Consider the following 23,423-nt stretch of genomic DNA (forward strand, 5'->3'; position numbering starts at 1 on the left):
TGTAAGATAATGAACATTTTATCTCTGCCACTACTGGCTAGATAACTCAAACCTAAACTATTACAGTACATCCCTAGGCAACAAGTTCCAGTGGCTGGACAGAGTGACAATGATTAGGCAGTGTGTTCCCAAAGTTGTGGGTAGTCAAGACGTTAATACAGACATGATTAGAGGAGGTACAAGTTCAGAATTGCTTCCTCTTAGGCAACTCAAGTATGTTAAGTGCTCCTTCACACTTTTACGCAACATTGCAGTATTTAACCTTTTCTATATATTTGTATTTCTATACGGTTTTTCTCCCTGGGGACTCAAAAGCATTTATCAAATTGGCATTAGGGCAGATAGGAGGCAAGACAGACATTTTGGGCACATTTTGTAGCATAACATACTGCGACCAATTTTGAGGAGCTAATTACCCTACCAGCTTGACTTTAGAATGTAAGAGGAGACCAAATTATACTGAAACCCCCACAAGCATGTGAACTCAAACTAGTGCCCTGAACTGGAAGTGAACTGAGGACCCTAGTGTTGGCTAATCACTTAGCACCACTGTGCTGGCTTGGATAATGTACATTGAGTAAAGGTAGCTCATTTAACAAAAATTGTCTGCCAACACATGGCAACAGACAGAAAACATATCTGCACAATACACAGCACTGCACAAAGCAAATTTGAAAAGCCCATTCATTAAATGGTTAATAAAACATTCTTAAAACACGTTTACAGCAAAGACGTCTTTCTAAAGTTGGAACTTTCGCTGTCTCAATTGACTACATAGTTTTTTCTTTTTTTTTACCTTTGCCCTGTAGCCTTCAAACTCCCCTTTCATTTGACACTTTTCCTTCTGCCATTCTTCCGGGCCTTTAACAGAATCCTTGCGATCTTTCTGCTTGAGGAACATCATCAGCCTGCAGTTCAGATCTTGGAGGTTCTCTTGGTTCTTTGAGTTCTTCAAGAACAGCTCCTGATTTTCTAAAACCAACTGTTCATTCCTGGATTTTAATTCAGTTACCTGTAAAAGTAAAAGTAATGTAAATTTAATCAAAGTCTATGTTTACTCGAAATACAATTAAAATATAAAATCCCATGACATGAAAAGAAGGATGATGCTCTTTATACCCTTGAACTGAAAATAGAAAAATAGAAAAATAGCAACCATGGACAGACTATCTGGGAAATGCATAAGAGTGTCCATGACTCGAATTCCATTGTAGCTCTGCATGACAAATGTCAGTGCAGGGATAGAATATGGTACTTGTTGAAAACCCGCAGAGTGCGCTGAGATTGGAGTGTCTATATCAGCCTGTCTCAAACATTTTTACTCCAGAGGCACCATTGAAATATTTTTAAGGTTTCAGGAACCCCTGCTAAAATAAATTATTTGGTAATTTGGTATCAGTGGGGAAAAATGCATGATCCATTTGTGCCAGTGCAAAGAATGACCCCTTATGCTGGTGATCAGAATGCCACCCCAACAGCTAAAAAGATCATGAATGCCATGTAGCTGGCTCTGCCAGGTGGTGTTGGCACTGGATGTATGCAATCGGCATCAATTGGGAGATCAGTTAGCCACTGCTCAATAGCGAGCTCTGGAGATTGGAGGAACCCTTGGGCTCCACTGAATATTGGTTGAGATCGGCTGGTCTATATGGACATCCATCCTCCATGCACCAAAGTTCTCTCTGCTGAGGGGTTTTGTAGCTGGCTGGGCAGAGCCTGATGGGGATTCAGAGACATTACTTCCCCTTCAGGTCCACTCCATGTGACTGACAGCAGGCAGTGGGTGGATGCATAGACCACAAACAGCCTGCTATTGGCTGCGGAATCTGCCTACAGCCAATCAGAGAGAGAGAGCGCAAACCTAATAAAGAACCAGCATGTGAGCTTCCCCATCAGGCTCTGCCCACTGTCGGCAATACTAGGAGCCTGTCAGCTGTGAAACAGATAGTATTCATTATGGCCAGGGACAGACAAAAAGGCGAGTTGTGTGAGGGGCAACAACCTGCCGCTCTGCTACACAGCGTAGAGAGACAGACACACTGCCTGTTTCTGTACGCAAAAATTACAGTCGATCATAACTACCTCCAGTTTCATTATTTACGAGCTGGACACAATTCATTTTGTATTTAGTGCAGCCATATAGCGGCACTTTGTAAAATTAGCATTAAGAACCACCTGAATTTGCTGCTTGTGTCAGTAAAGCTACCAAAACTGGCAGCAGCGGTTTTTGAATCTGGAGCCCAATTTTTTAAAGAGGCAATACTATTAGAAATTGGTTACAGTTTATTGAATTCACAACCTATGTGCGCACATAGTAATATGCCTCAATATGCACTGCACATGTGGTTCAGCATGCTGGGGTATGTGCTCATCACTCATTAGAACTGAAGTGGCTTAGATGAGCTACAAAACATGACAAAAACACACCCCCAGTTTATTTTTTGTTTCGTTTTTTTACGTCCAATTAAGACCAATAGAAAAATGGATGGGCAGTAACGTATGCACCAAAAACTGACGAATCAAGTAATATTTTATATAATACCTATCAAATTTATTCTAAAAGCATGAATTCTAAGTCCGATAACGCCTTCATCTGCTTTTTTTCCCCACCACCAGAAAGAAGGCACCATCTTTTCTTCTTGCATCATCCACTACTTCGACTGCAATGTCAACTCAGATGAAACAACCATGAGTTACAACGGCGCAGTCTGAATGCTGAAGAGGAGACGGCTTTCCCCTGCGTGCAACAGACATCATTGCAGCCCAAGCAACATTACTGGACCCCAAAGGGCTGCTTTTTAATGCAAAAAGGTGCAACATTTCAGAAATCGAATGCTATTGCTGTATATTGTGACATATTAAGAGTTTACTCAAGTAGACTTTTAAAAGTACAGACAAGTCCACTTTAGGGAACAATCATAATATTTGTTTGGACCCAATGGGAAACAAATACTCTTGTTCCTCTAATGCAGGGGTCTCCAAACTTTCTAAACAAAGGGCCAGTTTACTGTCCTTCAGACTTTAGGGGGGCCGGACTGTGGCCATTGGGAGTAGAAATCGTCATGGCGTTCGTCTGAGTAAGTAATGCATCTTTGTTAGCGGGGGAGGACTAGCGCCCGATCGTTGATGTCCGTGGTAAGAATAGTGCCCCATCACTGGTATCAGAGGGAGGAATAGTGCCCGATCATTTGTGTGTTTGAAGGAATAGTGCCACATTGTTGATGTCAGTGGAAGGAAAAGGGCACCAAGGGCCAGATAAAAAGCAAGCAAAGGGCCGCAGTTTAGAGACCACTGTTCTAATGTATCAATATAACAACTGAATTGGTTGACCATTATACTTACCATCTTTTCCAGAGAAAATTTTTCATTCTGAATGGTCTCGAGATTCACCCTGTCAAAAAAAAAATTAAATCATCAAGATTCCAGCAATTTAAGGTGTACATTTTAATTGCATTATCCAACGTAAATCTCAAGTGTATTCAATCGTTTTTTTGAGCGTAGAGTAGTATTGATTAGTAAAGAATGTTTTAAGTGAAACACTTAAAATGTAGCGACAGTACAGAACACTTAAAAGTTAAAAGGGAAAGAAAGTAGGTAGAGTGATACGCTGAAACACTTATCACATTGCTCTCTGCCATAGGCAGCACCGGTACGTGTAATTTTTTAGTTGATGGACATATGAAATGCTACAGATAGGAAATAAGGAGCAATAAAGTACAACTACTACCAAGAATAACTTACCACATCTCCTCGCAAGCATTGAGAAGTTCAGACATTTTTTGGTTAGAGCTTTCTTCTTCCTCTCTCAGAGATACAACTTGTTCACCAAGTTCTGCATTTTCTTCCTTTAGAGTTATATTCTCAGCTCTAAAACAGAAAAAAATATTTTAGGACCTAGAACAGAGGTCTCAAAACTTTATAAACAAAGGATCCATTTACGGTCCTCCAAATTGAAGGGGGCCAGGGTGTGGTCAGCAAGAGGAATAGTGCCCCATCGTTTACTTCAGTGGGAGGAACTATGACTCACTTTTGTGGACGGGGGAATAATGCCTCAAGGGTCGGATAAAAGCATGCAAAGGGCCACACAGTTTGGAGACCACTGACCTACAATAAAAATGATGCACCTTCTTCCTAAAAGTTTTGTTGATGCCAAGTATTTTCTCCACTGCACACCTCATTTTAAAAATGTCAGGACTCAATGCATTACAATACAATGACGCCACCTAATGAACAGTATGGCCAGAAGTTTGTGGATACATGATCTGTGCAGCTAACAACTCCTCTGAGGATGTTGATCAGGGCTGAAAGTAGATCCTGTTACATTAATGCTGGCCATACATTTATACAGTTTGTTCAATTCATCCATCCACGCTAGACAGCACAGATGAAAACATTTCCTGACTCAATTACTGTCACTACTGATAATAGCCGTCAGAATACTCCAACAGTGCCTACATCTGACTGGATGCAGGTGCTGTTGAGCCATACATTTTTTCACCCATCTCCGTCAATTTTTTTTATTAGAAGGATGTGAAGCAGAGTGACGCCAATGGCGACACCCATTGATTTAATTTCAACCGCATCATTAGAAATCAGCCAAAATGTGCCTCTAATGGGTAATCTATAAATTTCTACAACTAAATAATACTTTGATAACTAAATTTTATAACGTAAAGCTCAAAGTCACATCAAAAGTTACTTAAGACCTTGCCAAAGTAATTTCAAGTACATTATGTGCCAACAGTTTGTGGACACCTGACCATCACACCTATTTTATAGCCAACATCAGACCCCCTCCTCCAAATTTTCAGTTCAGTTATCCCCAGTGAAGGGTTCTGTTAATACTAAAGCATTTTTTTTTTTTTTTTAGAGAACCATGCATCTTTAGCTTTGTGGAAAAGGTTTGGGGAAGGCCCTTAATTTGTTCAAACAGGACTGTGGCCCTGTGCACAAAAACAGATCCATAAAATACATGGTTTGTGTAGGCTATGAACCCCATTCTTACATTTACACATCTGGTTTGAGGGTCTCCTGACAACAGTGGGGGACCATTGGTGTGGTCTCCCGACCATACTTCTCCCTTTACTTTTCCCTTCTATCCCCTTTTTCACCCCCCCCCCTTTTTTTTTTTTAAACTCACTCCCTTTCCTTTTTTTTTCTAGGGGTTACACCATTAGTCTAACCAAGGCGGCCAGCTGGACTGTTAGTCTTTTTAGACGCACCTACCCACAAATAAGGGTATGTATTTTTTCTCTTTCCATTTGTAAACCACTCCTTTACTAGCTTGGGCTTTTTTCCACCCTCTCCCTCTAGTTTCAAGACTTCAGCTCAACACACATTTTCTATGGTTATGTCCTGGTTTTTAACTCTCAATGGCCTTTCGAAATCCTGGCCATAGAGATAAAGCATCCACCATTATGAAAACCAATGGACTTTTCATGCTTTTATTAGGCTGCATATTGTTCTTACAAATAGATTTTTCAGATGACTAGATATAGGCCCATGGATCCTTCCCCTTTTCTCAAATATAGTATATTTGTGGGAAAAAAAAACACATCAAAAAGGATTAAGGTGTAGGGGATTATTACGGTGCCACAAACAAAAAGACATGATTTGATGGGTTTGGTGTGCCTAAAGCCCTAACCTCAATCACACTGAACACTTTTTGAAACACCGATTGTGAGCCAGGTCTTCCCATCCAACATTACGTGAGCTCACAAATGTTCTTTTGGCTGAATGGGCAATACCCACAAACACTCCAAAATCTTGTGGAAAGCCCTTCTACATGAGTAAAGGCTGTTATAGCCACAAAGAGATATCGGACAAACTGAGGTGGATTGGTTAGGTATTCACAAACATTTGCATCAGGTAATCGTCACCTTCTGTCTATTGGTGCCTTCAAAAATTTAGAAACTAAGCTTAAAGTGTCCTGTTACAGCTATACTCACAAAACTTTGTTTTTATTTTGGAAGGACTGCTCTAATATTGTACAGTCATTGACCTAGACAAGCCCAGATTTTCATAACTGTACCTTGCGGGCATAAAAGAATGTCATAACGTGTTGACCAAAATTACTATTCCTACTGATAATGGGAAAATGTGTGAAAATATGTATACAGGGAAAAGCTTCCCCTCTGCCTAATGAAACTTTGGAGACACATGGCTATCATGTGTCCCCAACATTACATTAGACCCTGGACATTGTATGAAGACTTCGTCCACTGTCAAATATGCTATTTATTGTTGCTTGTAGCATCTTTTGTAGCACATGCTTGAAGAGTGGTTGCATGTGTAAAATGCTTTTTAAACCTAATACACAGAAACCGCACAAATAAAAAAAAGGCAATGGGGGGGGGGGGGGTTAATTTTGAATATTTATTAATAAAAATATATTATAAGTAAATCGCAATAGCATAATTACAAGCTAGATTTTTTTAGCAAGTTTGCCGCAAGTTTCAACAGACAAGAGGAGAAAGCCAAACACCATCTCTACAGCATTAGTGAGCAGCATGTCGCCTAATATGATTTATTTCATTTTTGAAGTGATAGTTTCAGGAAAAGAGGCCACATTAAGGTACTGTTCTGGCATCAAATTGTGGTGTGACAAGGCCCGAATCTGTTGCTTTGGACATTCATAATTAAGAGATCACCAGAACTGTGGCCGATTCCTTGGACAAAGCATCTATGCATAACATCTATTTTCTCAGCTAAAAAAAATGCTACACATGTGAACGCGTGAGGGAAGTATTGAAGTATTGCTTCAATACTTTCAGGGAACAGAAATGTACATATGTACAATAACGCAAATCAAAAATTCAATCTCTAAAAGGTCCATCTCTAATAAATGTTATTTTTAAAGTTGTGGATAGAAGAAATTTAAATACCTAAAAAAAAATTCTGTCCGTGAATGCCTGTTGGAGAGACTACACCAAATTTTCTGTCCGTGTGATATTTCTTGAAGCAGGCGACTGGCACTTGGACAGGAAGACCGACCATAATAATCTGAAAAAGGTTGTTACCCTTCTTTATTCTATTGAAAATAGTTTAGTTGCAGGCAGTGTTTCCATTGGCGGTATGTTCAATCACTTCCTGTCCCTACAGGAAGTGAGGGGAGTCTCCACACTGGGAACCCAGACTGCAAATGGAATCTTATTCCATCTCCTTCCTCAATGTGGTTGGAGTTGGACTTTAAGATGGATTAGAAGTTAAAAAACGAAAACAAATGCCTTTCCACAGAAAAGGGCCAATCAATTTCAGCTTTAGAGATCAAATTCTCAAGTTACATTTGTCTATGAAAGTTTTTTTTCCCCCTGTACAAACAATTATACTCCGGTAAAAACAATTTTTTACTAAAAACTGCCAAACTTTTGTCTTTAGTTAACTTTCCCTTCAGACTTCCACAAACTGATTGTGACTCAAGATAGCCTGCTGTCAATGACAGGGCCTCAAATAGTCTTTCAGGAATCATGTGTTGTCGCACTAAAAGGTTGTCTATTCTAAAGGAAAAATAGCACGATTTAACAAACGTGATTGGTTGTGGTTGGCAGTGGCACCACTTTGTCTTATTTTTTCCCCGAGATTGTGTTTTCATGTCATAGAAAAAACACAAAATCTATTCATAATACACAATTGCCTTTGCTGCCCACCAGTGCTGTACAGCTTACAAAGAATAAAAACATGTTAGTTGCAATAAGAGGCAAGGAGAAAAAACATTAGTATGTTATCAAGAATCATTAATATCATTATAGTTTATAAGAATCATTTAAGCTGAAGCCTCTGAAAGCCACATATTGGAACACACAAACCAACTAGATGTTAAATTGTTAAGATCCCATTCAGTTATGTTAGTTTTAGACATCCATAGATGTTGAGAAAGCAGCGGTGAAATAGGAAAGTGCTTGACGAAGTTGATGCCAGCAGAAGGTAAGAACACTGATATTACCTCAAATATTCCATCATCTTTTGATCGTCATTCATCTTGCTCTCCACATTTCTCTCAGTCTTCACCTTCAGACAATCTTCTCCAGTTGTCACCTGATTGATCATCTTCTGTGAACAGCTTTCTAGTTTCTCTAAATCTTCTTTCTTCTGTACAAGCAATCCTAAAGGCTTTTCTGGATGGTTATCATAAGCCACGCCATTTGCACAAATAGGGACATTGTCTAGCATTTCTTTTTGAGGTAAAGGTTTTGAGAAGTTATTTTGTTGGGAATGTTCTTGATCTTTGAGGTTTTGCTCCCTTCTTTCGGCCTGTCGGTCCGTTTGAATCCCCTTATTCCTTAAAAGCAACTTTGTGATTGGCTTCCTTTCAAACATATGTATTTTCTCCTGCATAATATGAACTAGGGATTCCAGTTCTTCATTATCCTTCTTTGTTGCATCATATAGGCTCTCAAGTTTCAAGGAAGCTTCAGTTATCTCCTCTATGTTCTGAATCTCTTTCTGCAGCCAAGAAACTTCTGACAAGAGAGATCTGTTGTTTTCTATGGCTTCTAAGTTTCTAAGCTCCATGGTTTTCAAGTTTTCTTGAAGGAGCATATTTTCTTTCTTGGCAACCACTAGCAATAGTTTTAGACCAGGGATGGAAAGCGGAGCATCTTCCAGTTCTGGCAATACAATTTCCTCCAAGCTGATGGCCTTTTTTACCTGGTCATATTCTAAAGTTAAATTATTTATCTTATCTTGGATTGATACCACCTGTGTTTTTAGAAGGTCATTCTCGGTCTTCACATCCTTATAGCCTTTTTCAAGCTGACATAACACTTTTGTAGTATCTTCAAGTTCTTTTGTTTTCTTTTGAAGTTTCATGTTAATGTTGTCTAAGGTTTTCTTGTACTCGCCAATAGCAACATCGGCCATTTTAAACTCTACATTTTCAACAGGCTGTAGGTTTGCAGTCAGGTCATCATCATCAATCTTTGTCTTATCCAGTTGATCTGTGACCTTTCCTTCCTCTGTCTTGCTCTCCAGTAAACCAAGCTTCTTGTGAAGCCTAGAAACTTCAGTTAACAATCTAACATTTTCTTTAACAGTTTGCTCATGAGCAGTTTGAAGGTTCCTGAAAACTCCTCCTTCGTCAACAATTACTGATGCGTTTAACTCCGAAACCCTATGCTTTAGCTCATAATTTTCTTTCTGTAGCAACTGATGTTCATGCTGAATTTTCAAGAAAGAGGCAACTTTGTCTTCCAGTTCCTCCATTGTACCTTTAAGCCTTAATATTTCTTCTTTCCCCTTTTTTGCCTCACTGCAAACAACTTTGTAAAGCTCTTCAGATTGTAACTGTTTTAACTTAAAACATTCTCTCTCAACAATACGGTCTTGCTCTACAGTTTGCAAGGCTTCACGTAGAAGATGAAAATTTTTCTCTGCCTGGAACACTTGCTCCGTTTTCTCATGTAAATTGTGCAGCAATTCTGAAGCTGGCTCATCTTCCTCCATCACTTTACCAGTCTCAAATCTCCTAAGTTTTGAGAGCTCTGATAATAACGCGACGTTCTCTTGGATTGTCTTCTCGTGCACTTGCTGTAGATTCTTAAGAGCACTGCTTGCCTCTTCTTCAACCATGTTTCCTTGTATTTCAGATACTTCCTTTTTCAAGTCTTCAGTTTCTTTGATCACCAACAAATACTCTTGCTGTGTTTTAGATAAAGTACCAATCTCGTTTTGCAGTTGATCAATTGTGCTTTTAAGACCATCTATTTCTAAAAGCATTTCTTGTCTTTTTGCATTTGTACTCTCATACAGTCCTTTATAGCGTTGCTCTGATTTTGAAAGTTTGGCTTGAAGGATCTGTTTCTCAGCCGTATGGTCTTTTTTCATATTTTCTATTGTTGTTTCTAGAGGCTGAATAGACTTCTTGGTATGGCACAGTTCACTACCATCTTTCGATTTTTTTGCTAAAGACTTTTCAGCCTCTTGAACTTTGTCAGTCTCCTTTTTGGTCAAGTTTAGCTTCTTAAGTCTACTGATCTCAGACTGTAACTCAATATTTTCTTTTGCCATCTGTTCGTGCACGTTTTTCAGGTTTCTGTAAGCATGCCTTTCCTCATCAAGACTAGCTAATGAATTTTGAAGCTGTGACAAAGCATTTTTTAATTCTGAATTTTCTTTTTCCATAAACTTGAATTCTGCCTGAATCTTGGAGAAAGAGGCAGTCTCATCCTTTAATTCATTGATGCTATTTTGAAGCCTAGTTATTTCTTCCATCATCTCTGATCTCTTTTCTTCTGTCCTCTTACATACCTCCTTATAAAGTCCTTCTGCAGTTGACAATTTGGAACACAGTTCATCTTTTTCAAGTTCAAATTGCTTCTGGAGTTTTTCTAGTGTTTCTTGAAAATCTTTGGTGGCTTGACATAACTGTTCATCTTTGTCCAATAATTTAATTTCCAGGGACTTCACCGCTTGTGTAAATTCTAATTTACTCTCCGAGTCACCCTTTTCTCTTGCTTGGATTAGGTCCTTTTCAACCAAATCCAACTTCCTTTGAAGGTCTGAAAGTTTGGACAGTAGTTCATCTCTCTCTCCAACAGTCTGCTCTTGAATATCATGTATTTTTTCAAGACTAAGCTTTTGGTCCTCTAGGAGAACCAGATTATTTTGAAGATGTGAAACTTCATTTTTTAGTCTTGAATTCTCCTTCCTCAACAACTCATATTCTCCATCAGTTACGGAAAAAGACTTAATCTCTGCCTTTAAATTACTTATGTTTTTTTGAAGCCTACTAATTTCTTCAAGCAATTCTAATTGCTTCTTCTCTTCCCTCTCACAAACTTCTTTATGGAGTGCATCTGACATTGCTAGTCTAGTGTCAAGTTTTTCTTTTTCAGATTTATGTTGATTTTCCAGTTCTGCAATCATCTTTTGAAGAAGAAGAACTTCTTTCTGAGCCCGACACACTTGTTCATCTCTTTCAGTTAATTCCTCCTGTAGGTCACTTTCTAGCTGATGGACCTTCTTGGTAAGACCATCTTCTACTTGTTTTGATCTCACTCTCAGGTTATCCAACTCTCTTGCCATGTGTTCCTTTTCAGAATTTAGATTGTTGACCAGTTCTTGGTGGGATTTTTCCAAGGCATCTTTTCCTTGTGAAAGCACAGAACAAGTTAGCTTCTCTTGTTCAAGTTTTTCCATTAATCTCTCTTGTGTGTCTATATGCTCCTGAAGGAGTTCTTCCTTTTCAAATGCCCACTGGGCCCGCTCTTCTGCTTGTTGGTCAAGCAGATCTTGAAGATCATTTTGGAACTGTCTTTCAAGACTCATCAGGTCTTCTTTGTATTTTTTTTCTGCCAATTCTAAATCCTGTGCAAACTGAGATTTTATTTCCAAACTTCTTTGGTTGAATTCGGTTTCCATTTCTTTCCTAAATGTGGTCAATATAGAAGATTACAAAAAAAAAAAATAATAAACTTAAGGAAGAACACCAGCACAGGGTATTTTTCTAGTTTTGGGTCAAGTGGGAAAGGTTTACAGACATAGATTTTATTATCCTCTGCATCCCTGTTGGAAAGATCTAACCTAATAAAAAAATAAATAAAAATTCTACAGTTATCAGCACAGGAGTAGAAGGGTCAACTTCCAATGGGGACACCTGTTTCAGTAAAAACTTTCAAAAGGTGAGAGGTTGTTACGGTCTGTTGTGTGAAGGAAAATTTCCTTGACAGAGGAGACAAAAAAAAAAAAAATAATCTGACAGATGTTTTATTCCTTTTCCCAAGTAACAAAAACTAGAAAAACGTTTTGGTTGGAGTTCTGCTTTAAGTATGTTGCTGTTTCAAACTGTATGAAAATAGCAGATCAGATGCATCACAAATCAAATCAAGAAATTAGATTTAAATCACTGGATCGCCAAATTTTTCAATCCAAATTACTTATGCAAAGCAATTATACAAAACAGATACGTAATCAAAACCAATGAAGTTGTGCCATATTTTACAGCCAAAATTATATTATATTATATATATATATATTCAACAAACTTCTCTTCGCTTATATAAATCACTGTCATATTTTGGATAGGTCAAGTCATAAAAAAAATGTCAAAGTATACCTGACACTGGAAATCTTATGTCTATAGGGTAGACGATTCTTAAAGTGGTTGTAAACCTTTACATATACCCAGTGAAGTGACTGGCCCCAGGTGATATACGGATGAAACAAATCCATCTACATAAGCTGCTGATTGAGGAAGGAAGCAGCAGACAAAAATGACACGTCGTGCTCTGATACAAGTACACACTATAGAAGGATATAATTTGTTCATATTTCATGTTTGAAGTTTACAACCACTTTAAGATTCATGGACACAAATGTATTACAGGGAAGCTGCAGGTGGGAAATAAGCCCCCAAGTAGTAGAATTAAATGCCTGTACTTGTGTAAACGCCAATTTTTTCTTGCACCGGTGCTTACCTGATCATAACCATATGCATTTCCTGAACGCAAAAGGGTCACGTTCAGAAAAATAAATCTGAACATGTGCAGGTAAATGCAACAATGCAGTTCTCTGCATCAATAGGGACCACCCACCAGCAAAAAATAATAATGGGGGGGGGGGGGTAGGGGAGAGAACATGTGACATCACATGACTGGCAACAAGACTTCTGAAAAAAAAAGTATTATAATAAAAATATATATGATCAAATACTGCCTGGAAGGGAAGATTGGGTGGGGGAGTCTGGAGCCAGGCACTGGGCTTTAAAACAAACTTCTAAAAAGTTTGGCTTTTTATGGTAGCACAAAAATAAATTTACGGTCTGAAAAGCTCTTATGAGGAAATAAAGCACTTCTATGCCATATACAGTTAAGTGCATATTGATTGAGAAGACTTGCCGTCACCCACCTTTGCACCTCAGCTTCTTGCTGGTGTTGCCCCAACAGCTGCCTTCTGAGTTCCTGGGTTTCTAGCCGATGTCTTTCCTGAAAACTTGACATTTGCTCCTGAAAACTTTTCTCCAATTGATCTTTCTTGTCTTCATAGGTTGTTCTCAACTCGGCCAGCCGAGCTTCTGCCTTCTTTTCAATGTCCTCTGCGATTTCTACCAGCTCCTCTTTCTCCTTATGATACATCTCTCTGGCCTCTTCTAGTTGCCGATGAAGGGTTTCTTCTTTCTCCATCAACTGCTGCTTTTGGAAGGTAAACTCTGCCTCCATTCTACTAACCTGATCCTGGTGCATAAATTCTGCCTCCTTTTGCTCTTCTTTAAGGTTTTGAATGTCCGCTTCTAGCTCCAAGTGCTTAATTTTGAAGATCTTTATTTGTTCTTCAGCTTTGTGAATCTCAATGTCAAGTTTTTCCTTTAGGGCTTCCTGTTCTTTCTCAAATGAATAGTTTATTTCTTTTAGTTTTTCCTCATAGTGCATGGTCTGGAAGAAAAAAATTGCTGAATTTAAAAGACAAAAAAAACAAAAACAAAAAAAACTTGACAGAAAGTCATCTATTTCATTGTTATATAGTAATGTTGCATTCCTGAGACCATTATTCCCTTTACAATCACAAATACACTATATCACCAAAAGTATTTGGACACCTGCCTTTACACGCACATGAACTTTAATGACATCCCAGTCCGTAGGGTTTAATATTGTGTTGGCCCACCCTTTACAGCTATAACAGCTTCAACTCTTCTAGGAAGGCTGTCCACAAGATTTAGGAGTGTGTCTATGAGAATGTTTGCCCATTCCTCCAGAAGCGCATTTGTGAGGTCAGGCACTGATGTTGGACAAGAAGGCCTGACTTGCAGTCTCCGCTCTAATTCATCCCCAAGGTGTTCTATCCGGAGGAGGTCAAGTTCCTCCACCCCAAACTTGCTCATCCATGTCTTTATGGACTTTACTTTGTGCACTGTGCGCAGTCATGTTGGAACAGGAAGGGGCCATTCCCAAACTGTTCCCACAAAGTTGGGAGCATGAAACTGTCCAAAATATCTTGGTATGCTGATGCCAAGTGAAGAGTTCCCATCACTGGAACTAAGGGGCCAAGCTCAACCCCTGAGAAACAACCCTACACCATAATCCCCCCTCCACCAAATGATTTGGACCAGTACTAGTGACAAGCACTAGTTTAAAGAGGATCTTTGACTGCGACTTTGGAATATATTTCCAAATGCAGAAAGACCAACTACACCAGGAAACAGATCCTCTTTGCGGATTCCAAGCCGTCAAATGTATAAATAGCAATGCACAGTAATAACTATTTTTTATAAAATATATATATATATATATATATATATATATATATATATATATATATATATATATATATATATATATATATATAAATAAAAGTTTATTGTTCCATACGGTTTCCATATTTTATAATAGAACAATGCATGAAGCTCTCACATAACCATCCACAAATACAATAGACTGTGGAAGATCCTGTAACAGTTTCTTTTCAATTAGTTTTTATTGGTTCATAAAAAAGAGTGACAATACAAAAATTGCAATTCTCTATACAGACGTATACAGTTTTTCAACATTCGTCAATGCAGAACCAACGGATATTTGCGTAGAATTAGTAGAGGAGATAATACAAAACGAGAAACTTAGCATTAAGATATTGCCAGTAGGGTCACGCCTGTCTCCAAGGAGTAATAAGTAAATGAGGAAGCACGCCCTACCGCTAAATGTGGGCGTTACCTCCCCTCTGGACATTCCCAAGTTGGGAGGTGGCATGACCCCCAAGATTACTATAGATCTTACCACCATAACACTTATCCGGTGATCTAAATTATACCACACGTAGTATGGTAATGGATATTAACCCAGAATGTAGGTTGCTTATAAATATAGCACCCGAGAAATGAACCAGGGTTATAATCGACAAATCAAAGGGGTACAAAGGGAAAACAAACAAAGAATGAGGGGGAAGGAAGAGAAAAGGAGGAGAATAGGGAAAAAGGAAGACTACTAAGGGAAGTAGAAAGAGGGAGAGGAAGAAGAGAAAAGAGATTGCCTCAAGAGTGATACTAGAGTAAATAGCTAGTGATCGTTTTGCCTGCCTGCCAGCATATATGTGTCAGCAAATCAGTAAACTTTATACCTAATTGCCTAGTTAATCTGAAATTTAGATGTCCATGGATCCCAATGGTCACGAAATTTTGCTATTGAATGTGCCTGTAACAGTTTCATCCAATTGATCTTTAGCTTCCTTTCAAATTGCTATAATCCTGCCCCAAAAAAAAAAAAATCACATACTTTGTTTTCCAGTTCCAGTGTCCATTTCTCGACCTCCCTCTGGTGTTGCTCCCGCATGTGCTCAATGGCCATTTCTGCCTCTATACTCATGTTTAGAGGAGGACAGTCTTCAGAACCAATACCTGCAACAAAACAATGCTCATTACAAATACAACCAAATGCAATATATATTGTGTATAGTCATTATGAAGCAACTTGGTTGTGGGTCTATTCATTTTTTGCAACAAACAAGAGCTCGTCCCCTCTGGATGTATTTATATATACAGATTAAAATTATAATTAGGAAGACACTTATGCATGACTTTATTTGCCCATTTGTTACTTTATCTGAATCAGAACATTTCGTTTGTGTTAGGGTTCAGAGGTCATCTAGCGTAACATTTGCTACCCTGTAAAATTACTTGAGCTCAGACATTATTTTCCAGCTGGATCATGATGCAGCATGAGGTCTGGCAATGTATGTGATGAATAGAAACAAACAGTTTTTCCAAAATAGTGCTTTTATCAACACTTTGAATGGCCAGGGCAGACGCAAAAGAGATCCAACTTTGGCTAGAGACTTTTTAAAAAGTCAGTATGTGATCAACCTGTTATTTTCTTTTTGTCCACTAGAGGGACCCCCTCCACCATGCTTATGCTAGGCCAATATGTTGAAATAGTTAATTATTTTAATGTATCCATTTATTTTTAATTTATACCATCAATAAAAAGTTGTTTTTTGTAGGAAATCTGGATAGAAATATTTAGTGAATGTTAGCTACTCATCTATTTTAGTTAGGATTGCGAGAAACAACTTTTGCTTCTTGTGAACAGTTTTAACCACTTGCTGACCTGTGATCTGCAAGTGGTTTACCATGATTATCAGCCATAACCCCAACACCGTTTTTTTCTGCAGGTGGCCGGCTTTCTCAGGAAAACTGGTCCGAGTGGCTCATAATCCCTCCCCCTTCCCCAGCCAAAGGCCTGTGTTTCTATGGCTTATTGTTTGACGGTTCACCCAAGAAACGATCGAACCGTGCGGCCGGGTGGTACCATAGGCGATCAACACTCTGATCAATTTTTGGGCTTTATAGGACCAAAGTGACATTATGACATCACTTACGGTTCAGGCTAGAAGAAAAATTTTTTTTTGGGAAGAGATTTGGGCTCTTTCAAAGAGGACCTGTTATGCATATTTCTATTAAAATGGAAATATTTTTATTACAAAGGAATATATTTCCATATTTCTATTACATGGAATGCATAGAGGTAAAAAAAAAAACACACTGTCTTTACAACCACTTTAACTCTAGGAAAGCACCTACAGTACATATATAGCTGAAATACAGACAAACTGCCAAAGGATGTAAATCTGCTCAGCTAGTCTGCTTATTGGAAAAATGAAGGTTTAGTAGCAGACTGAGGAGTCATTGTTCTCCTTTCCACTTGTTTCAGCAAGTTTCTCAGTCACTGAGCAATGTTATGTCACCTGTAGTTCATCCATTATGGTCCATAATAAGCTAAAATGTCTTCCACCTGCACATTTTTATTACCTTGGTCACATTCAACTGAGTTTTTGTTATCCATTTCATCAAATAAAGAATTCTTCAGGGAGGAGCGAAAACCTCGGACACCTTGCGAACGGTATTCTTCCAGTTCCAGCTGCAGCTCATCAATACGATCCTGCAGCTCCTGAGCGGGTGAAAACAGGAGACAACATTTTAGAATAAACTGCATAAGATTTGTCAGCAAAATGCGCAGGTGAAATCTCATGATTAATGTGCCCACTCACCCTGCGCTGCCTCTCGTACTCATTGCGTAACTGCAACATTTTTTCTTCATGGCGGAAAAATTCGACGTAGCTCGGGTCCAAGTCTCCAAACTGCCAGACAAAGAAAACCATAGTTTGTATAATGAAGGAACTGTCAGCACTCCACTGTGTAGGAGATTCATATGGGCATCTTCCATGACAATCTAGGTTTAGGACAATTTTATTATTGCAGAGAAAGGGGGAAAAAAAAGGGGGGGGGGGAAGATAGAAGCTCGAAAAGATTGCAGTAAACCGACTGCACTAAATAAAATATAAACTCAAACTGAATTATATTTAGTTTGCCAAAGTACTGCGTACGAGACAATGGCAATTTTTGTCCATTGTCCGTTATTCATACATGTTTTTTACTTTTTTTCCCCATCCTTTGTTACATCTCTGTGCGGTTGATTTCATACAATAGCTGTATGGCAGTGTAAGAATGCCACATTATGTGGTAGAGCAATAAATCAGGAAGGTTCAATTGGGCAAACAGCAAAACAGCCAGGCAGGTTGGTACATCTTCATCAGCCTGCCTATATACAATAAGCATTCCCACACTAGGTAGGTTTTATTAAACTATAGTCATACACATGTACTAAAGCACAATTCTTCAAGTCAGTCCTTTTATTAATCTGCCTTTAATTCCTGGACCCCAGTACACACATGCGCTGTGCCTGGGCTCAGGACACAGTGGGTTTGATGCCATTGGGGACCTTGTCCCCCTTCAAGATATCCTTATAACCATCTTGGACCCCCAAAGTCGACCAATTGAATGATGCACATGGGGAGCCATGCGTAAGGTTGCTTAATTCTCAGTTTTAACCTGTGGATACTTGTATGTCAGTCAATGAACATAAAGTGAACCGTATCTGTGGAAAAAAGTTCACAGAGATTGGTTGCATATATATTAATTACTAATTATCTTGCATTTGGTAATTTCCTAGACAAAACCTTTTTCTGTAAGAACTCCGATGAAGAAAAGGATGTTTCCGAAATGCGTCTGGTTCAAGAAAATGCATCTTTCATTGACAGTTTAGAATTGTATCCATAGGTCACATTTACATGTTTTTTTAATAAAATTGTTATATTTACATATATTCTTTACTCGTTGTTTTAGTGCTCCAAAAGTCCCACCCTAGGGGTTCCCCCTTTTTGTATTCACAATTCATTGGGATGTGGCACACCCATATTCGTTTTCTCTATCTTCTCTAGCCAGGTAGTTACAGGGACAATCCAAATCAAATTTATTTTCGGAATCTGGAAAAAACCTTAAGGGCTCTTTCACACGGAGCGGATCCGTATTGATCTGCTCTGTTAGCCCGTTTGGCTCAGCGGGGATTCCTCCGTTAATCCCCGCTGAGCTGTCGGCGGACAGGGCGGTCCCCGCACACTGTGCAGAGACCGCCCTGTCTTTGCTCTGCTCTCCCCTATGGGGAATCGGATGAATACAGACCGTGTGTCCGTATTCATCCGATCCGTTCCGCCAGACGGAAGAAAAAATAGGGTTTTCTTCCGTCTGAAAAAGCAGAACTTTGCGGACGCGGATCGTTACGGACGTTAGCGGATGCATCATCCACTAACGTCTGCAATCCCATAGGGATACATTACAAGTCCGTAAACGGACTTGTAATAAGCGGTCCGTTCGTCCGCACGTGTGAAAGGGCCCTAATACAGACTTTCGGTGTGGCTTGGTAGAACCGCCTTAACAGAATGCCTTGTGATTTAGTGCTCTACAGGCAGCAATGCTCTTTCCATAAAACTTATTTCACATTGAATACAGTTCCTGACCTTTTCTCTCAGTATGTTGTCCAAACTTCTCTGCAGCTTGACTGTCAGGGCTTCACAATCCACCAGCTTCTCTGTGGTCTCAAGTAACTCATTCTCCATGCGGGTGTTCTCCTAGACAAAGAAATTCCAGCCTGTGACAAACATCACCATTATAGCTTCCATGATCCCAACCAAACCTATACCTCTGCTCCCCCTAAAGCACAAGAACTAATGCACCAATGATGAATAATAAGTCAGAGGGTCTTCCATTCAACCTGGGTCTCCTGGACAACAGCTGGAGGTAATGTCTGTATCAATCCTTGCTTTAACTTATCACATTCCCTCCCCCCCCCCCCAAAAAAAAAAGAAAGACGGCATACATTTTGAACTTCAGAAATGCCTCTAGACCTACCTTTATAGACAAGGTCAGTCGGTCTCGAAGGTAATTCTCTTCCACTTTGACTTTCTCCAATTCCTGTTCTAGATCTAGTCGCTGACAATTTGCTTGCTGAAACATCTGCTCTCTCTCTTTCCTTAGCTCACCTTTTAGAGCAGCCGTTTTCTCTTTGTACTCCTCATCCAGTTTTCTGTGGACAAAAGATAAGATGGGGCACAAAGGTTTGTAGATCTATACCCAAGTCATGCACAGTGTATTGCCTTCAGAGAACACAGCCGACTCCCCCCTGCCTTTTAAAAAGCTTTGACTTCAGATGGGTAAACCAGTAAGTCTTCCCGTAGTCTTAAAGGACTAAATTTACAGTTATTACATTTTTAGCCAAGGCGGATTCAATAGGGATCAAGGTGACTTCAAGAAGCTTGCTTCCCTGACTTTTGGGCCAAGCAACAGCTGCTGCCATACCCAATTTATTGCAAGGCCCTGGTCACTGTGGCATTCTAGTTGCCCAGCCGAATCCCAAAACAATTTTTAGCTCGCTAACATGCAATCCTACTACAGTCTTGTAAATCTCAGGAGCATTGGAAACAGACGCTAAACTGACTTTGGAGGGTCCACATACACATAAAACAAATCACTAGAACGCCAATACAAAAGCCTAAAACATAAAGCCAATGTACAATGAATGATGGTGCAGCTCAGTTTCCAAATAGGAGACCTCTCAGCCACAGAAATTGCCAAAGGGACTTTAAAAGAGTTGCAACGAAAAACAGAAAAATCACAAAATTCTTAAAAAAAAAAAAATCTAAAATTTGTATTCAGATACATAAATTAAAATCATGTTCAAATACCATGAAGGTTATGAAGACATAATAATAGGTAGCTGTGTAGGATGACATACACTATAAAATCAACAAAAGTATAAGGACATCTGCCGTTACACGCACATGAACTCCGATTCGCTGCTTTTTGGTGCAACTCTTTCAACGTCCCTTGGGCAATTTTTGTGGTTGAGAGGACACTACAAAAACCTACCTAAGGTTGTATTCATTCCGTCGCTCAATAGCTGCATGATGGTCATCCACCTCCAAAGCCATGAGATTCTTCTGTTTCTCATTCTTTTCCAAATCCAGGCGGAGCTTTTCCTTTTCTCTGGCAGTCTGATCAACCCTCTCCCTGGAAAATATGGAACAAAATGATAGCGAAGTGTTAATACCACCAATGTTTTGCTCTCATCCTCCCCTGCAGAGTAAGAACTGCCAAGAACTCATTTAAAGACAGTAATAGGTATTCTTTATGGCCAACTGTGGAATCGCATAACTGTCCATGGAAATCTACAAAATAATCAGCTAATCCAGAGATAAAAGGCAGTTTAAATTAAAGGCCAAGGTTGACTTTCCCCCCGACCACCTCCCGGTGAACAGTGGGGATGCCAATTACACAGAAGTAAAACCTTAACTATGGGAAAAAAAAGTAATATATAAAACAGCATACCAATCCTTAAATGTGGTGGTATTAGTTTTTTTATGCTTTCACCTGGCGATTCTGCCTGTCCACCTAGGGCAAGAATCCTCACTGTACTGTATATCTATAGAGGAGGAGTAGCATGGTCAACTTTGGTTGCTCGCCTGATTCAGACTAAAAACGCCTCCCCTCATCTATTACATAAGGAGGACTGGTTTTATAGTTTACAGATAGCATTGTTTGAGATTTCAGTTCAATACACAGAAGTTACAAGGATACTGGATTTCGAACAGGATCAACTGCAAAAAAATTAAATTAGCCTGAAAACGTATGCAGCCACCACATCGAAGGACTGATGAGCTGGAATGTTCACCGTTTTGTTTTCGGCTTTAAGGACCAACAGTGAGATTTCAACAGGGCTAGACTCATTTTGAAGGAAAAGTTGAAATTTTCATTTAATGTCAGATGCCTGTACATTTTGACCAGAGTTAAAGAAGAAATGAGGCCAAAGCTTTTCTGGCCCCGCTTCTGATATGGATCACATGAGTGCCGTTTGTTCTGTACTCCTGTGACCCATTTTCAGTCGACAGCAGGCTAAAAGTGGTTGTAAAAAACAACATGTCATACTTGCCTCCTCTACTTGCCTCCACTGTGCAGTTCGTTTTGCACAGAGTGGCCCCGCTCCTCTTGTTCTGGGGTCCCACGACGGCTCTCTCTGCACCTCCCTGCAATAGATAAACCCCCCCGGGAAACTCTCTCCCAAGGGGGTTACCTTGCAGGCACGCTCCCGTGTCATACATTTGGTGTCTTTAGCCGTCGAGTGCATGACTCGGCCCTGCGTCATTGGATTTGATTGACAGCAGCGGGAGTCAATGGCTGCACTGCTATCAATCTATTCAATGATGAGCTGAGAAGCCACGGAGAGAGCGATGCAGGCTCGCGCCCACGGAAATTCGGGGCTCAGGTAAGTAAAACACTGCACCAGATGCATTAAGGCGAAAAAACACGAAGGTTTACAACCCCTTTAAGCCCACTGTTGGCTGAGGTCACGCAGCCGGTCCAGGCTCTGGAAAGATCCTGGCTTTAAAGTCACCTAGATGCCTGGACCGGCAGCTGGCTCAGCCTCTCAGCAAGCCACTGATGGCTTGAGCCAGCCGCTCCCACCCCCTCAGCCAGTGAGCGGTGAAAGGAAAGAGCAGAGAGCTGGTGACTGCTTGTATTCAGCTCTCTGCTCATTGAAGACTGAAAACTGAGTGATCAGAGGTCTTCGATCGCCAAGTTCTCAGTCTTGGAAGCAGCAGGAGACCAATGCTGCATTCACCTTTTATTTTTATAAACCCCATACTTGTCTTTTCAACATACTGTATGCCCATTTTTACTCCAGACAAAAACAACTTTTGCTACAATAATTAACCTCCAATCCTACCACAGTATATTTCCTCTACTAGATGCCCTCACTCTGATATAGCCGGTGATATTCAACCCAGTTCCTCTGATCCCAGGTTGGCATGTACCCACCCCAGCTCCTTGTAAAAACATGATGATCGTGACGGTTATCTGTCTCACAATCAAGCTCTGTTGTATGCTGTAAGGACTGCAAGAGGTGGATATCAAGTCAAAAATCAGGAGCTACACTGCTTGCTTTTCAAAAATAAATAGTTAATGATGTACTAATTACAGAGCAACATGATGGTGTGTCTTTTATATTGGTCTAGAATTCAGATTTAACCCCTTAAAGCTGCCTCTCTGCGGTCCTTTTAGTGGATTTTAAAGGCTGCGAGGCAGAGTTGCTCTGTATAAAGTACAGCAGTTGGGTGTTAAAGTCCACCCTTCTTGCCACAGCATATATGCACTAGCTAGATGGATGGCAAGAGGATAAATACATAATTGCAACACAACGTTCTAGACAAAAACAGAGAACTTCCTCATGGTGACTGTTCACATTCTTAGTTTCTTGTAAAGAAACTTCCTATTCTCCAGCTAATATAAACGCCCATAAAGCAAAAGGGAACTTACAGTAAGTGCCTGATCTCTGAGCGGAAGCTGACAAGGGCTGCTTGGTAGATCTCATTTTTGGTGATCAGAAGTTCATTTTCCAGCGTCATCGTCAGCTCTGCAATATTGATTTTACCTTCCAAACCGAAATCCAGAGCCTGAATATTAAAATAAAAAAAGGGCATACAGTGATTGGGCAACAATTTTTTGCATTATTTTTACACTTTGGGGGTCTCCTCTGGAGAACACTTAACATAAAAGAGACCCAAGTCAAATGCAGAATATGCGATAGGGCAAATGAGGATTAAATACAACGTTCATATGAGACATTACAATGAACAAGATTGTGGGCAAGTGCAACTACTTATTGCAACCAATGTTTCATTTTAGCATAGACAAAATTAATAATTTGGCAAATTCACGCCACCTCCTGCGCGCCCTTGTTTCTCGGGCTTACCGTTACCACTGACACTCTGATAGTCTCTATGGCCTTGGACGGGAGCGATGTAACTTTTAAAAAAGGTAAAAAAGGGATTTGGGGGTCTTTTTGATCACAGATCTCTTCAAACAGTGGACCCGTCATTCTTATTTCTATTACAAGGGATAGTTACATTCCTTGTAATAGGAATAAAAGTAATCAAAAGAAAAAAAAAAAAGAAAAAGGGACAGTGTAACAGCACAGGTAGAGCAAGATCAATAATTCTAGCGCTAGACCTCCTCTGCAACTCTCAACAGGTAACCTGTAAAAGACGTTTAAATCTTTGCCTATGGAGATTTTTTATTGTGCAATTTTAAAGCGTGACATATTAGGCAT

At 39.7% G+C, this 23,423-nt stretch overlaps 1 protein-coding gene across 4 annotated transcripts in view; it reads right to left on the reverse strand.

Moving 5' to 3' along the window:
• Positions 1 to 23,423, reverse strand: part of NIN (ninein) — a 176,171-nt gene that overhangs the window by 48,883 nt on the left and 103,865 nt on the right. For 3 of the 4 annotated variants that reach the window (XM_040332070.1, XM_040332071.1, XM_040332072.1), the window contains exons 9-20: positions 22,631 to 22,767; positions 20,186 to 20,326; positions 19,169 to 19,343; positions 18,778 to 18,888; positions 16,972 to 17,061; positions 16,733 to 16,871; positions 15,201 to 15,322; positions 12,844 to 13,367; positions 7,943 to 11,365; positions 3,742 to 3,867; positions 3,343 to 3,391; positions 797 to 1,012 (exon numbers count right to left, since the gene is read on the reverse strand). In XM_040332070.1, the coding sequence (XP_040188004.1) occupies positions 797 to 1,012; positions 3,343 to 3,391; positions 3,742 to 3,867; positions 7,943 to 11,365; positions 12,844 to 13,367; positions 15,201 to 15,322; positions 16,733 to 16,871; positions 16,972 to 17,061; positions 18,778 to 18,888; positions 19,169 to 19,343; positions 20,186 to 20,326; positions 22,631 to 22,767 (5,253 nt within the window). The remainder of the gene's footprint in view (positions 1 to 796; positions 1,013 to 3,342; positions 3,392 to 3,741; positions 3,868 to 7,942; positions 11,366 to 12,843; positions 13,368 to 15,200; positions 15,323 to 16,732; positions 16,872 to 16,971; positions 17,062 to 18,777; positions 18,889 to 19,168; positions 19,344 to 20,185; positions 20,327 to 22,630; positions 22,768 to 23,423) is intronic. The other variant, XM_040332073.1, reaches the window with a different exon arrangement.

This window comes from Rana temporaria, chromosome 13 (genome assembly GCF_905171775.1).
Source record: "Rana temporaria chromosome 13, aRanTem1.1, whole genome shotgun sequence".
Classification (NCBI taxonomy): Eukaryota; Metazoa; Chordata; class Amphibia; order Anura; family Ranidae; genus Rana; species Rana temporaria.